A 13,531-nucleotide genomic window follows, 5' to 3' on the forward strand; every position below is an offset into this window, starting at 1 on the left:
TAACAATTCATTTTAAATAAATTATCAGCAGGTAAATATATACTGACACAGAGTATAAACAACTTCTGTCACTATTTATTTAAAATGTTAAATTGTACATTTTTCATAATTTCTTTAAGAGAATCTTCTTTGATGAGTTTAAAGTGAGAGTAGACAAATGACTTAGTGGCTAAATGATTTAATGTCAAATGACTTAATGACCAGTTTTTGCCCTTGATCCAGCCCCAATCTGATATTCTACCTCCTGTGTGTTTGTCTTCATTGTCCCCATATTAAAATGTTGACTGATACGGAATTCTGGAAAAATCTGATCAATTGATTAATGTGAATATGCATGTTTTCCTTAGATTCTAATATGGTCTTTCTTGTGTAAGAATGTGGATTCCTAACAGCCATATAACTCAGTGTTTCTCAGTTTGGGCGCCACTGACATATGGGGCTGGCTAACTAACTCCTTGTTTGGGGGCTGTCCTGTGCACTGCAGGATGCTGAGCAGCATCCCTGGCCTCTACCCACCAAATGCCTACAACGTACTTCCCCACCCCACCCAGTGTGACAATCAAAATTGTCTGTAGATGTTGCCAAATGTCTTTTGGGTGGAAAAATTGCTCTCGTTAGGAACCACTTATGTTAATTATGGAAGAAACATTTTTTTTCTAGTGTTATTTGCATCTAAATTTGCATAACTCGTTTCTAATAGGTACTCGGATTTCCTTCGTAATTCAGAAATAGAAAAATATACAATGGTCTTTTTAACCTGTCCTAGTGGTGATTATACAGGGTTTCCTTTGCATTTATATGTTCTAATGGCCTAGAAAAAACAAGAATCCAGACCTCTCTCATGTAATTGTTAAGGATATTCTGAGCCAAGCCAGATTTCACATGCATTTCCATTCCATCCATCCCAGCATTCACAGTTTCCACAGCTACAGATTCCATTCCCTGCAATAAAATACACATGGGTATCATGATCATGATCAAAATGTGCCAAATTTAAACATGCTATCATAAATCACAAGTGTCCATAATGAAATCATTTCATTCATCCTTGGTAGATTTTCTTATTGTGCAATGATGTTATTATTACATTTTATTAAGCAGCTATGAGACATCTAATCTTTCAAACAATTAGTGGCATTTATTTGGTGCCACCCTTTACCGACCAGATAGTCAGCATCGTGTATCACTCCAACTAGGCTTTTAGGTGACAATTTTGTTTCCCTTAGAGAGCAAGTTATGTCTGACTTATGAATAAATACTGAAAAACATAAAGCTCTTTGACATAACATGAGGCAGGCCAAGTAATCAGCAAACAGAGTCTTATGTAGTAAGGATGGGCAGAAAGCAAGGGTCTAACTTAATGACACTCAGAGTCATCTTTTACCTTCAGCTAGAGCTGAGAAGGACATGTCTCTGTTTCCTCTGTAACTTGGCACAACAAATGAATTTATAATCAATTATGAGGGACTCAATAAATGAGGATAGCAGTGGCTATGACACGGCTGAGCTCTCTTTATACTTCTCCCCCATACACACATCCAGTTCCCTAAAAGCAACCAACACATCAACTAGTGGTACCCAGATTCTGTTTAAAAGAATATTCCATTCCCTACACCATGTTCAAAGTAAAATGTGCCAAGAAAATTCTTTTCTGTGTTCAATATATAACTAGATACATGTGAGTTTGTGTTGGGGAGGTTACTTTGTGGAAGTATTCCAAATAATCACAAAATTTAGCTTCATTCACTTGTATTCTTCTACGCCCAGGAATAACGTGAGGGTTTTTTCCCAAATGCCCACTTTGCCTTTGGTAGATATTCCATATTCACAGTTGGCCCTGTTGGTCCGGCCACCTAAAGCATTGCATGATGAGTGTCGCTTAGCTCTATAACAAACTGTGGCATAGAGCAATTAGAAAAGGTTAATACTGCACCTGTACAAATGAGACCATCATGTTTGTCGCAGTCTCTGTCATCACAGTCACAGAATTCCCCAGAAATATACCATTCTTCAGCAGAACAAATGCACTTCCCACAATGACAAGAACCTGAAATTACAAAGGCTATTACTCACCATCACCGTACAACTAAAGGTTTCCATCTCAAATACAATCTCGTTGACACACTGACAACAGGCTTCTAATAACCCATCATCCAAAGGTAAAAGTTTATTGAATGGCTGGTTTCTCAGAGGGGAGCTTTACTTACTGTAATTCATAAAGGTCACCCAGGAAAGCCTTCATTATGGATCTAGACAGTTGCAATTAGCCTTGAGCAAATGTCCCATGGCCCAGTCTGGTTGAAATGTCAATGAGAGCAGGATGGGGTTGATTCTTATAGATGGTCTTCCAAAAAAGTATTCAAAATAGATTTTTTCCCCTGAATTGAATCGTATTTTTAAAGTGCCTCTTCTTTAAAGGAATTGAATAGGGAATTGTATTAAATTAGGTTGCATTTCTAATGAAAACAACTACTAAAGTATTGTGCTTATAATTTTGGATTTTCGTTTACATGATTTTCTTGGAGTAGGAGCACACCTGCATATTGGGTGGCTAATTAAAGTGCTAAAAGTGCACACAATCACTCAGTATATTTGCCTCGTGAGACCGTATCCTCAGGACTGTCATAATCTGGGATGTCTCAAATTACTCCCAAAGTTCATCTTTTATGAGACTCTGGATTCAACTTTTTCCCTCCACCCATTTCTCCTCCTACCTAATTAAAACACTTCCTCTTTGGTTATTTAAAATATCTTTATTTACTGAGTAAAAACTTTTATTAAAGATATATTTAAAAAAAAAGAAAATAAATGAGATGAAGGGTATCCAACATAGAAGTAAGTTCTCTCAGTTCAAACAGCTTTCCATGACAGGCTAAAACCCTTCCATGGAAAACTGCCTCAATGACAACAGGAAAGACTTTACAATGAAAAGAAACAAATAAAAGGACTTCCTTTCCTTCTATTTCCTTGGGTTGGTTGTTCTTTCCAAACCTGACTTCCCTTTACTAAAAGGTGGCTATCAGTAATTTTTTAAGTCAAAAGTCATGTTGAAAGATTGTGCAGTTGAAAAAAGTATTTTGACATATTTAACAAAACTGTAGAATTGGTAAGTTCAAAATACATTAAAAAGGGGCAAGAATCAATCATTAGTGCTTCTTTTAAAACAGTGATTAAAAATGAGTTAACAGCCTAGGTTATTAAAGTGATTATGGAAAAGGAGTTGTGGTCATCACAGATATCATCAAAGGATTCAGGTTCATGTGTCTCAACTACGTGATATTTCATATCAGCGAAACTGGTACATGCATTTTAGCTGCAAAACTCCCCAAAATCCAAATTAAATGTTTGCCATTTCTTGACACACTTCTCAAGGTAAGAGTGCAGTCAGAATTATTTGTATTGTGACAATTGTGTTTTCATTTATTTTTAACTTCTTCAGTAGCTATGGCATAATTCTATTTAGTCTTGACTTGTTTTCCTGAGGGTTCAGGTTGACTTGCATGCTCTTGAGCAAAATATACACATTTTCTCAGTTTTAATAACTGACTGACATCCCGGTGGTTTCTCAGGACCCGGGGAGGTGCTCCTCCCAGGTCAGTCTGCAAGGGATGCTGGTTCCCTTGTGATCTCATCAAGGTGAGGAATTTTCTGATTTTAGAGATTTCTTTATCCTAACTTTAAAGACTTTCTTTCACATTTCTAGGCATAAAAATGTGCAGCACTATACTGCTTGTTTAACAAATGGATAGTGGTATATCTGCCAACAAAGACCACATGGAGTACTTCATTGACTATCAGAGTCGTTTCCTCAGAAGGCACCATACTTAGTGTTTTATTTCCATGAGTGGAGGAAGATTAATTATTTGAAATATTTGACTGTTTTTAGTTGTTTCTAAAGTAGTGTCTGATTTTATATGCCCATAATATTCATATATACACCCAGGATATCATTTTATATATGTCACAATTCATGAAAAGATCTTATATTTCATCTTCAAACTTATCCTCTGGCCCTGGAACTATTCTAATCACTGCTCTTGCTTCTGGAATGCTTAGCTTCATGCCCTAGTAAAGCATTTTCAGAAAACTGGTAAGCTCAGCTAAAGTTAATATGGCATATATGGATAGAGCATTTGATGAGTGAATTCCAGTTCTAAAAGTCTACTAGTCGCTGAAATACTTAGAATAAAAAATGAGGATTGATTTTGTATGTGTCATGAAACAGCAGCTTTTCTAGGTCAGCATTTTCCCAGCTGTGTTATTCTTTCCTGTTTGTCAATGCTCAATGCATCTTAGAGGTAGGAAATTCTTCTACTGCTTGTGAAACTAGAACTAGATAGCATATAGTAATAACACAGTGTGAATACTCATTAGGACCTATTATAGCACTTTGCTTGTAGAACGCTGTAACTGTTTTCTTCCATAACAGGGGTCAAGTTGTGCCTCTCTTAAACGGGAAACACACAGGGAGAGGGTTCCATCAGACAGACGTAGACTGCATGACTATCAAGAGGGGAGAAATGGTTCAACTCAGCTGGCCAAGACCCACTCACACCCCTGAGACCCAGCCCAACCAGAGAACAGCTCGCTGATCTTGGCAGGACTTTTAGGGCGGATAGTTCATCACCACAGCACCACTAATCCATTCATTTTCTTTCTCAATATAAGGACTCTTAAGAATGTTCCCATCTCCCTTCGGTGCATTTTTGCTGGCTTCCATCCCTGGGGAATCAGTCACATTTTCTCATGTGTCTTCAGGGCATCTTAGGACATAGAAAGGGGAAAGAAATGAAATTTTACCTTCAAAGATGAGAACGGAAGAGAGAATAAAGGAAACTGCCCTGGACCTCACAGGCAGTAAACAAACAGTTAACTGAAGACTTCACTCTGATTCAATCCACTCTTCTTTTCAGTGATCTGCCTATCTGTGATGTATCTCCCGGCAAAAACTTTCATATATAGTAGTTTAAAAATAAGTTGTTTCTTCCTGCAGGTCTGACTGCACAGACATATTGAGCGAGGCAACTTGAACACCAGGCTGAGGCTGATTTTGTGAAGTATCTTTGACTCTTTCTCTTTCTGGGGATGTGGGACAGGTCACGGTGGGTGAGTGTGTATGCTGGACTTCTTTGGGTGATGTGGGACCCAAGAAGTATCACTGAGATTTTAAGGAGACAATTAATGACGTGTTTACAGCCACTGTCGCACAACAGCATCTGTAAGAAGATTGGATGTGATTACCTGGATCTAGCTTGAAGTAATCAAGGCAAAGATATAATTGTGTAGTCTGGGATCCAAATAAATAAATCCCCAAGTGAACAAAACGACCCACAATGGATTATATCATGTACTTTGCAAAGGTAGCTAAGCTTAGGGGAGACCCGGCACGGCACTAACCTCATCTCTCTTGGTTATTCACAAAAACTATTTGAGTCTAAGGGCAAGGTACCTTTGTCCGTTGCCCATTCCATTACTAATGCTGGACTTTCTTTTTCATTCAAGCCTGACAAAATGCTGCAACCTGACATCCCAGCAGGCAGTTTTCACTATTGTACTAACTACTCCATCTGTTATGAAGGTCACAACAATGTATCTTGTTTTAAATTTTTCTATGGAGTGATTTATTGTCTTGGCTATAAATTTGTAAAGAAATAAAACGCTATTTCTTCATCGTCTCCTGAGGTGATGGCTTTATTGACAGCTCATGGGAAGTGCACATTTCAGCCTTTTGGTGGGTACGGGCCACCAAGCGATGTGCCACGGTGATCCTGTGCCCACTGCTCAGATCTGTCCCATAATCAAATAAAGAAGGACTCTGAATATCTTTTGTGATGATCAGGGTGAGGGACTTCTTCCATTGACAAATTTGAGAAAAATTATAGAATATTTGGTCAATTCCATGAGATTGATCAAGAAATACATGGCCCCAAAAAATCAGAAACAGATTTTTCTTTTCCATCACCACGTTAAAGCCCCTTAGTCTATTTCATGCGTTACTTTTCCTGTGGTTCTCAGGGTGGGTTGTGGGGTGGTGCTCCTCACTGAAACCAGGAGTAACTGTGGCATCCCCATTATCCTCTGTGCCTACCATACATCACAGTTCCGTGATCCTGGTTTTATCCCCTTTCTTCATCGATAATCCAACAATGATGTCTCCATAATGGGAGAAAAGAAGAGAGATCACAATCAGCTGCTGCCAAAAGTCCGAAGGCCCATCCACTAACATGAATATCAAAATGTGCAGCCTTGGGGCAGCTTTCATATTTCCTTTTGAGTTTAAAGACTCCCAAACTCTCTATCCATTGAAGGATAAACAAATAGTTTAGACAAATATGCTTTCAACCCTTCATTGATCTCTGAGTATACTGCTACCACCCAAAGCAAACAATTTGCAAAGGCATTAGCTAGACAGACTCTTTGGCTTTGTTTTGTTTTGTTTTGAGGAAATGCCTTTAAGTCAATATTTAGTCATTCTATTTTTTTCTTTGTATTTTCTACATTTACGATGCTGAAAGATGAGAATCTTTCCTAGGGCTATAATGACTTTCATAAGAACGTTTATTTCTTGAAAAGAAACAACTCTTGTTGCATGACCTTCAGTTTAGGAAATGGAAGACTGCTATTTGTTACCCTGGAGGGTATGGCTTTGTGTGTTCTTCCTGTACTCGCAGTTGGACACGTCTTAAGGACGACCCGCTTATGGACAGTGTTCATGATTCAATAGTGAGTGTAGTAAACACATAAACACAAACACTAGGTGACAAATATAAATAAGCACACTAGTGTTTTAATACACATGGGTATCCTCATTCAGTAGAGCTTCTGTGAAAAGCTTCTATTCTTATCCCAATGACAATGCCATTACAGAAAACCAAGTCAAAAAGTATCTAAACTTAAGTGCTCTACGTCTGAAGCAATGCTCAGAGGAAAAAAAATCTGATTCAAAAACTATTCATTCTTGGTATCTTTTTATACACAGATCATTCCCTTCTGATCTGATAACATCTCTTTTATTCCCTTCTACTTCTCTCTTGCAGTTTAATTCCATCACTGCCTCCTTTCCTGCTTTTCTTCATTAATCTCCTTCTCCCCGATTCTTTCCCTTGTTTTCTTCCTTTTAAACTTTCTTTTTGGTTCTCCCAACACAGCTTGAATTCAAGGTAGGTGTTTCTAGGGGCTGAGGCCCCCTGAGAGCAGAACTGGTGGAAGATTTGTTTGGGGCTTGAAATTAGATTGAATTAATAAGAGAACAAACAGGCACAAAGCGATTGCTTTAAACTCATTTTCCACCTGCCTGCTGTAATGGCATTAGGTTGAAGGCATGGCCTTCTTGCCTGAGCATTATAAACACAAGTGTTGAACACAGAATTCCTGGAAACCAAGGACACTGTCATCTATTGAAGTGAACACGTTTGCATTCATTTTCATCCCCCTTCTTGGCACCACAGATAGTCACAGCATCCATCCTCTTCGGTGTCTGAAGTTCTGCCAAAAAGGCTCTTTCAACCTGATAGCATTGGTCTTGCATATGAGGCAAAACAAAAGCTACTGTTTAGGGGACAGAGGGCACATCTTGCTTCAGAGACCTCCTTCCTTTATGTGTGTGGCAGCCTCACTGGTGTGGTTCTTTGGTAACAGGATTCAGTGTCTCTAGTACACTTCTGCTTTGCTGTCTTCTTCAGAAAGTTATTTACGTGGTCATTCTGACCAGCAGAGCCATTTGAGGGTAAATGAATCTTCAGCCAGAGCTGTGTCTTATCTGAAAAAAAGTGTGTCTGTTGTGTAAAGAGGATACTGAGCTGAAGAGAAGAGCTGGGAAGCCCCATAACTTCAGTTTCTTTGAAGTGCTGCTCCCCAGACATGAGGTGAGAATCTTTCAGGTTCCCTGTGTCTTCCCAGTCACTAGCAAAGAAGAACACAATGGCTTTCTAGATGATGCCATATGTACTACAATGGCAGGATTTTAAAGTCCCTTCAAGAATAGTATACAGAAACATCAAAATCAAGGTGTTCAAAATTTAATCTACTAGTATTCTTTACTCAGGGGAAACCTCTTCCAATTTTTCTGTCTCTGTGTGTGTGTGTGTGTGTGTGTGTGTGTAGGATGGGAGATGGGGAAGGCTTGCTTTTTCCTTGAATATGTTTCCATGGCAAATGTTTTATTGGGTTGGTGGCTTCTATTCAACCAACTTGTAGGTTATTATACATTTGGCAGGTTTGTTTTTTCTTTAATTATTACACAGCGCACACACAACACACACACATACATAATATATTTTTTTTTTAAATTATATATTATATATATTATATTATATTATTTTTTTTTTTTTTTGGAGATGGGAGTCTTGCCAGGCTGGAGCGCAGTGGTGCGATCTCAGCTTACTGCAACCTCCCTCTCCTGGGTTTAAGCTCTTCTCCTGCCTCAGCCTCTCAAGTAACTGTAATTATAGGTGTAAGCCACAATGCCTGCCTAATTTTTTGTACTTTTTTAGTAAGTAGATTTTTGTATTTTTCACCATGTTGGCCAGGCTGGTCTAGAACTCCTGACTTCAAGTGATCCACCCGCCTTGGCCTCCTAAAGTGCTAGAATTACAGGCATGAGCCACGGTGCCCAGCCGAACAATTACCTATTTTCTTATATCAGGCTGCACATGTTTACTTGGAACAACTGGTGATTTTTAGGTCAAAGAAAATTCATCAGACTTGTGGGATACTACCCTCCCCCATAGCTTTTCTTTCCCTTTTAAAAAATTAAACCAAATTAAACTAAATATTTAGTATCCTTTTCGTCTTCTCAAACCTTTAATCCTCCCCTGATCCACAAACAGCTAAATAATTGAGCCCCAGAAGTTCCCAAAGTCATACCTTTGAGCGGCGCAGATGCTAGTGGTTACTTTTCTGCAGTTCTGAGCGGTGTTGTTTCAGACATGAGCCCAAAAATCATTCTTTTGCCTTTCCCCCCCTTTTTTGGGTCCATTTAGTACCTGGTATATTTTGTTGTCCTAATTTCTTCATAAAAGTATTAATTCTATTTCATTCAGCAATAACTTTGCGTACAAGGATATTTTTGCCTGAATCTTCTCACATGCATTTCATTTTCTTAGATCCAAAACTTCATTTGGTTAATCTTCAAGCTTCAAGTCGGGTACAGCAGAGGACATAGTGGTTTGCTTTCATGCAAAGTTCAGTCCGGGAAAGACAGTTGCTACATGCTGTTCTACAAATCATGTGTCAGAACAGGAATCGAGTCCAGGCTCCAGCAGAGATACTCACCCTTCCCCGAGCACAATATGCCATCTGCTGATTCACACAGATTCTTGCTTTGTTCTTCCGTCATGTTACACTTCCGCGGATGTTGGCAGAGCTTTCCAAACCATCCTCTCTCACAAACGCAGCGACCACAGGAACATGTGCCATGGCCTGTGAAGCAACCACAGAGAGGGAGTGAGAGGAGAGGACGAGGAAATTACCAGTTGAAGCAGAGAGTTTTAAGAAAGAAATGTGTAAACCATAGGATCTCATTTCCCATCCAACACATTTTTCTTTATGCATAGTCAATTTGGCATGTAATTGTTTAAAAGAGCTTACAATAGAGTTCTAGCTTAACACAATAAATTTGAATGTAGCATAGGAGATGGACTTGAGGGAAAGAAATCTTGCAATAATTTAAAATGGAATTATACCACCCTTTCTTAATAGAAAATACTTCTTCATTTGCATTTTTATCAGTATAGAGTCTTAGTGCTATTCTTCATTGCACACACTATGCCACTCAGACCAATTTGCAAGGCTAGTCACATTACCACTGCTGGCAGTATTTATTGATTGTTCTCCTATTGCTTACTAACAAAACAAAAGGTTAACTTTCATAGAAATGGCATTTGGCACTATATTACTTTATCTGTATACCTCTCTGCTTACTAATAACAGATATAAGTGGAAGTTATGGTGTCTCTCTATTATTGCATAAAAGTTAACATCAGCTTGGATTCCTGTTTGGCACATTTTTTCTGGTTTGGTTCCTGACATTGGTTCCTGGTTTTTAAGATGTTTATCTTTTGGTATACATGCAACATTCTATTTGTGACAGCTATATATAACAGGATGTACACCTGTTTACTTGCTTGCCACCAACACACCATTAGATTGCATGATACTCCATTTCAATTTCTTCCATTTCAGTTTCCACTCAACCTTTTATTCCTTTTCCTGATAAGTGCATTGCCTTACAGCAGGGTCTCTCTGAATCAACTATTTGCCTAGCAAAGAGTTACTGAGTATCTGTTATGAACAGAGCATTGTGCTAGGCAATAGGGGATACAAAACCAAGCACCATGGACAAAGTGGTCCCTGCTCTTCTTCCAGGTACAGATACGCTCATCATTCACACTGATAAGCCTCTCTGAAGCTCTGAAGCTGTTGACACCATTCTCTCCTGACCATTCACTCTGGCAGGATGCTCAGGAGGGAACCTTGCTCCATCTGCTCCCCCTCCATTCAGCTCTGCACAGGGAGGATGAGTAACCAATGCTTAATGCTTTAGAATTAATTATTAAATATATAATAATAATTTTTTTTTAGGAGTGATAGGATTGTCTTTAATTTCTACAGAAATCCCTCTAACAACTGAGTGGAGAATGAAGTAGATGGCTGTGAGAATTGGGAGCGTGTACCTGTGCAGATTGGTGGAGAAGCCCAGGTCCTGGCATGAGAAATCTGGTAAAAAATGAAGTAGAGTAAATGGAGTGAAGGACACTTGGGAGAATGTAGATTGGTAGGAGGTGGTAAGTGACTGTGGTGAAAAGAAGGTTTTTGATCTCAGAGACGTAAGCAGAAGTCTCCTGGAGAGGGTTTCTTGGAAAACTATTTTTTTTTTTGTTTGCTTTTTGGTGTTTTGTTTTGTTTTGTTTTTTAATTAAATAAGAGAGATTTTTCCCTGGGTTATACCACATCCCTGCCTCACAGGTCATGCAACAAGTGCCTCCCAACAACCAGAGAAGGTCTGGGAGAGAGGTTTTTTAATCCAGCATATGTTGCTCCCCTGGAGAAAACTGGGATCCTGAAAGAAAGACAGGGTACTAGGAACTTCTGACATTCTTTTAAAGAATATTCTGGGAAAACATCAGATACCAATGGGGACTATTAAATTTGCAAGAAAATATCGCTGCCATACCTTGTATGTGCACTCAATCAGCAAGTGCTCTGGCACTTTCTAAGGCTGATGACTGTTCTTGTCAGAACAGGTTAGCAAAAAAGGAAAAAATAAAATAAATGAGGTAACTCTGGTCTTTTTCACCTAGCTTGATTTAAGGGCTAAGTAAAAACAAAGAAACAAACAAAAAACCCCAAAACCGAAACCATTCAAGTTTAAAAGTAGCACGCATGAAAACATGTGACCGATAATTGGCTCAGCCTGAGGAGCTAAGGGAAGTCTACGAAGTGAAAACCCACCATGCAGTGTGGCTCGGCTTTGCAGAAGATGAAATAAAGATATAAATGGAGATAACACGTGGCGATGTTTTAAACTTATTCTCAATACAGCCTTGAAGTTTGGGATTATCCCATTTTACAGTCAGGCAACTGAGCTTCAGAGAGATTAAGTCCTGTAATTTGCCTCTCAATCACATAGTTCAACCACACAGGATCGGAACTGACTCTAGTTCCTCTGATTCCAATGTCTACACTCTTCCCAAAGTGTTGCTTTGCCTCTATATTTCACTTTAGAAAGTGAGACACAGCAGGCTTTTCCTAATTCTTGTCTCTTTCAACCACCACATCATTTGAAGGTGTATATTTGTTATTCACAGGCACTTTCCCCTTACAAGTCTCTTCTCTATTGGCATGCCACAAAATTCTCTTTGCCTCATTCAACACTCCTCCTTTGTCTCTGTTTATTCTTCTACCTTTGTTTTGTTTTGTTTTTACTGAACAAATAAGTGCAGGTATTCACCCATTGCTTATCTTTAATCATCTTTTTAAATCTCTCCATAATTTCTCTTTTAAAAAATCCATTAAATTTTGGGCTTTCAGATAACCACCAAGACCACAGTGCTGTATCTCCAGCCCCTGATTTTCTCCCACGTTCCCCTCTCATGATTCCACACTTTGTGTTCTATTAGCATCCCCACTTAATACTTCCAGAGCTACACAGGCATGGTCCGACCTGCAGACCCTGGAGGAACGACAGATGAACAAATGCTCCCAGACACAGGTATCCAGTGAAAGAGTGGGCTAGGGGACCAGGCTGCTCACAGACACCAGACACCAGACACCAAGGAGGGTGCTGTAAAGAGTCAGCAGCCATGGCCCTGACAAGCTGGCACTGCGGGCATTTATTCAGTATAGATTCAATCACAAAGGCTTTGAGTCAACACACTTGTGGGCAATTTACATGGTCACTCCCCTCCCTGGAGAGAGTAGTCCTGCATGCAGAGGATTAAAGGCCAGGTTCTAAGGCCTAAGTTAATTTAGATTAGTTTCACTGGATAAGAGAATCTGGCTGCCTTCAGCCAAATCCTTTTCCAAAACTTTTGTAAAACCTTCCGGCCTTCCAAGAAGGTTTGCATCTTCTACAGTTTTTCCCACCACCCTGACCGACCGATCTCCTACATCCATATATGATTTTCTTTCCAAAAGCTGCTTTTTTTTGTCTTTCTCATTTATTTTAATGTAACATCTATCCTTTCAATCAACCAGTTCATGATGTTTTGAGTCTTATTTGAATTTCCCTCACTGCCCTCATCCAACATGTTGTCAAGTCTTGTGGAAACCACCTCCAACATTCCCACTCACATCACCATCACAACGTCGGAGAAGCTTTCCTGTCATAGCTCTCCAATACTCTGGCTTGTAGATTCCTACAGCACAACTTGATGCTCATCGCAGCCTTGATATCCAGTCCTGTATAACTCCCTAATGCTCACGGCATACAGTTTACCTACTCTAGCCTTTGTTTTGTTTTAGCTTCTTGAAACACAGAGTCCCAAGCTACATTTCCAATCATATTCCTTCTGTTCTCTCTTTAACCAAATTGGCCATTCGTTGTTTCCTGCACATTTGTCATGCTTTTCTGACCTCGTTTTTGCAGAGGTAGAAGTACGTTTCCCTTACTATACACATTCAGGTTCTGAGTAATTTTCAAAGCTCAACAAAAAGTGACTACCCTTCTGTGAAGATTTTCCTAATATCCCTAAGTGGGACTCACTGTCTCTCCCCTAAATTTCTATAGTATCTTATTTTTTTACCTCCTGTGGAACTTTTTTGACTTCCATCTCATGGTATATAGTTATGCATCAAAGGAATCCACTACTCTACTATGAATTTTCTGAGTATTACTTCTGTCATCACCATAGTCTTATAGACACCAGAGTGCCTAATGCAATGCCTGAGACACAGTGGGTCTTCAAAAACTTGGAGGAGATCGAGATTGTCTTTTTCAAAACATCTTTCTCATTTTTACCCACAAACCAAACTGTAGAGTACAGCCAAGTTAGAAAATGAGTAGATAGCCCCTTAACAGTTATCTGCTCAA

The 13,531-nt window shown here is 39.2% G+C and overlaps 1 protein-coding gene across 3 annotated transcripts in view; it reads right to left on the reverse strand.

Annotated features, from left to right (window-relative positions):
• Positions 1 to 13,531, reverse strand: part of ITGBL1 (integrin subunit beta like 1) — a 264,136-nt gene that overhangs the window by 4,351 nt on the left and 246,254 nt on the right. For all 3 annotated transcript variants that reach the window (XR_001883239.1, XM_017861608.1, XM_017861619.1), the window contains 3 exons: positions 9,274 to 9,420; positions 1,934 to 2,047; positions 835 to 942 (listed from right to left, as the gene is read on the reverse strand). Coding sequence is in view for 2 of the 3 variants with exons in the window: in XM_017861608.1 (XP_017717097.1) it covers positions 851 to 942; positions 1,934 to 2,047; positions 9,274 to 9,420 (353 nt within the window). In the remaining variant the exon portion in view is untranslated. The remainder of the gene's footprint in view (positions 1 to 834; positions 943 to 1,933; positions 2,048 to 9,273; positions 9,421 to 13,531) is intronic.

This window comes from Rhinopithecus bieti, unplaced genomic scaffold (assembly GCF_001698545.2).
Source record: "Rhinopithecus bieti isolate Rb0 unplaced genomic scaffold, ASM169854v2 scaffold_2254, whole genome shotgun sequence".
NCBI lineage: Eukaryota > Metazoa > Chordata > Mammalia > Primates > Cercopithecidae > Rhinopithecus > Rhinopithecus bieti.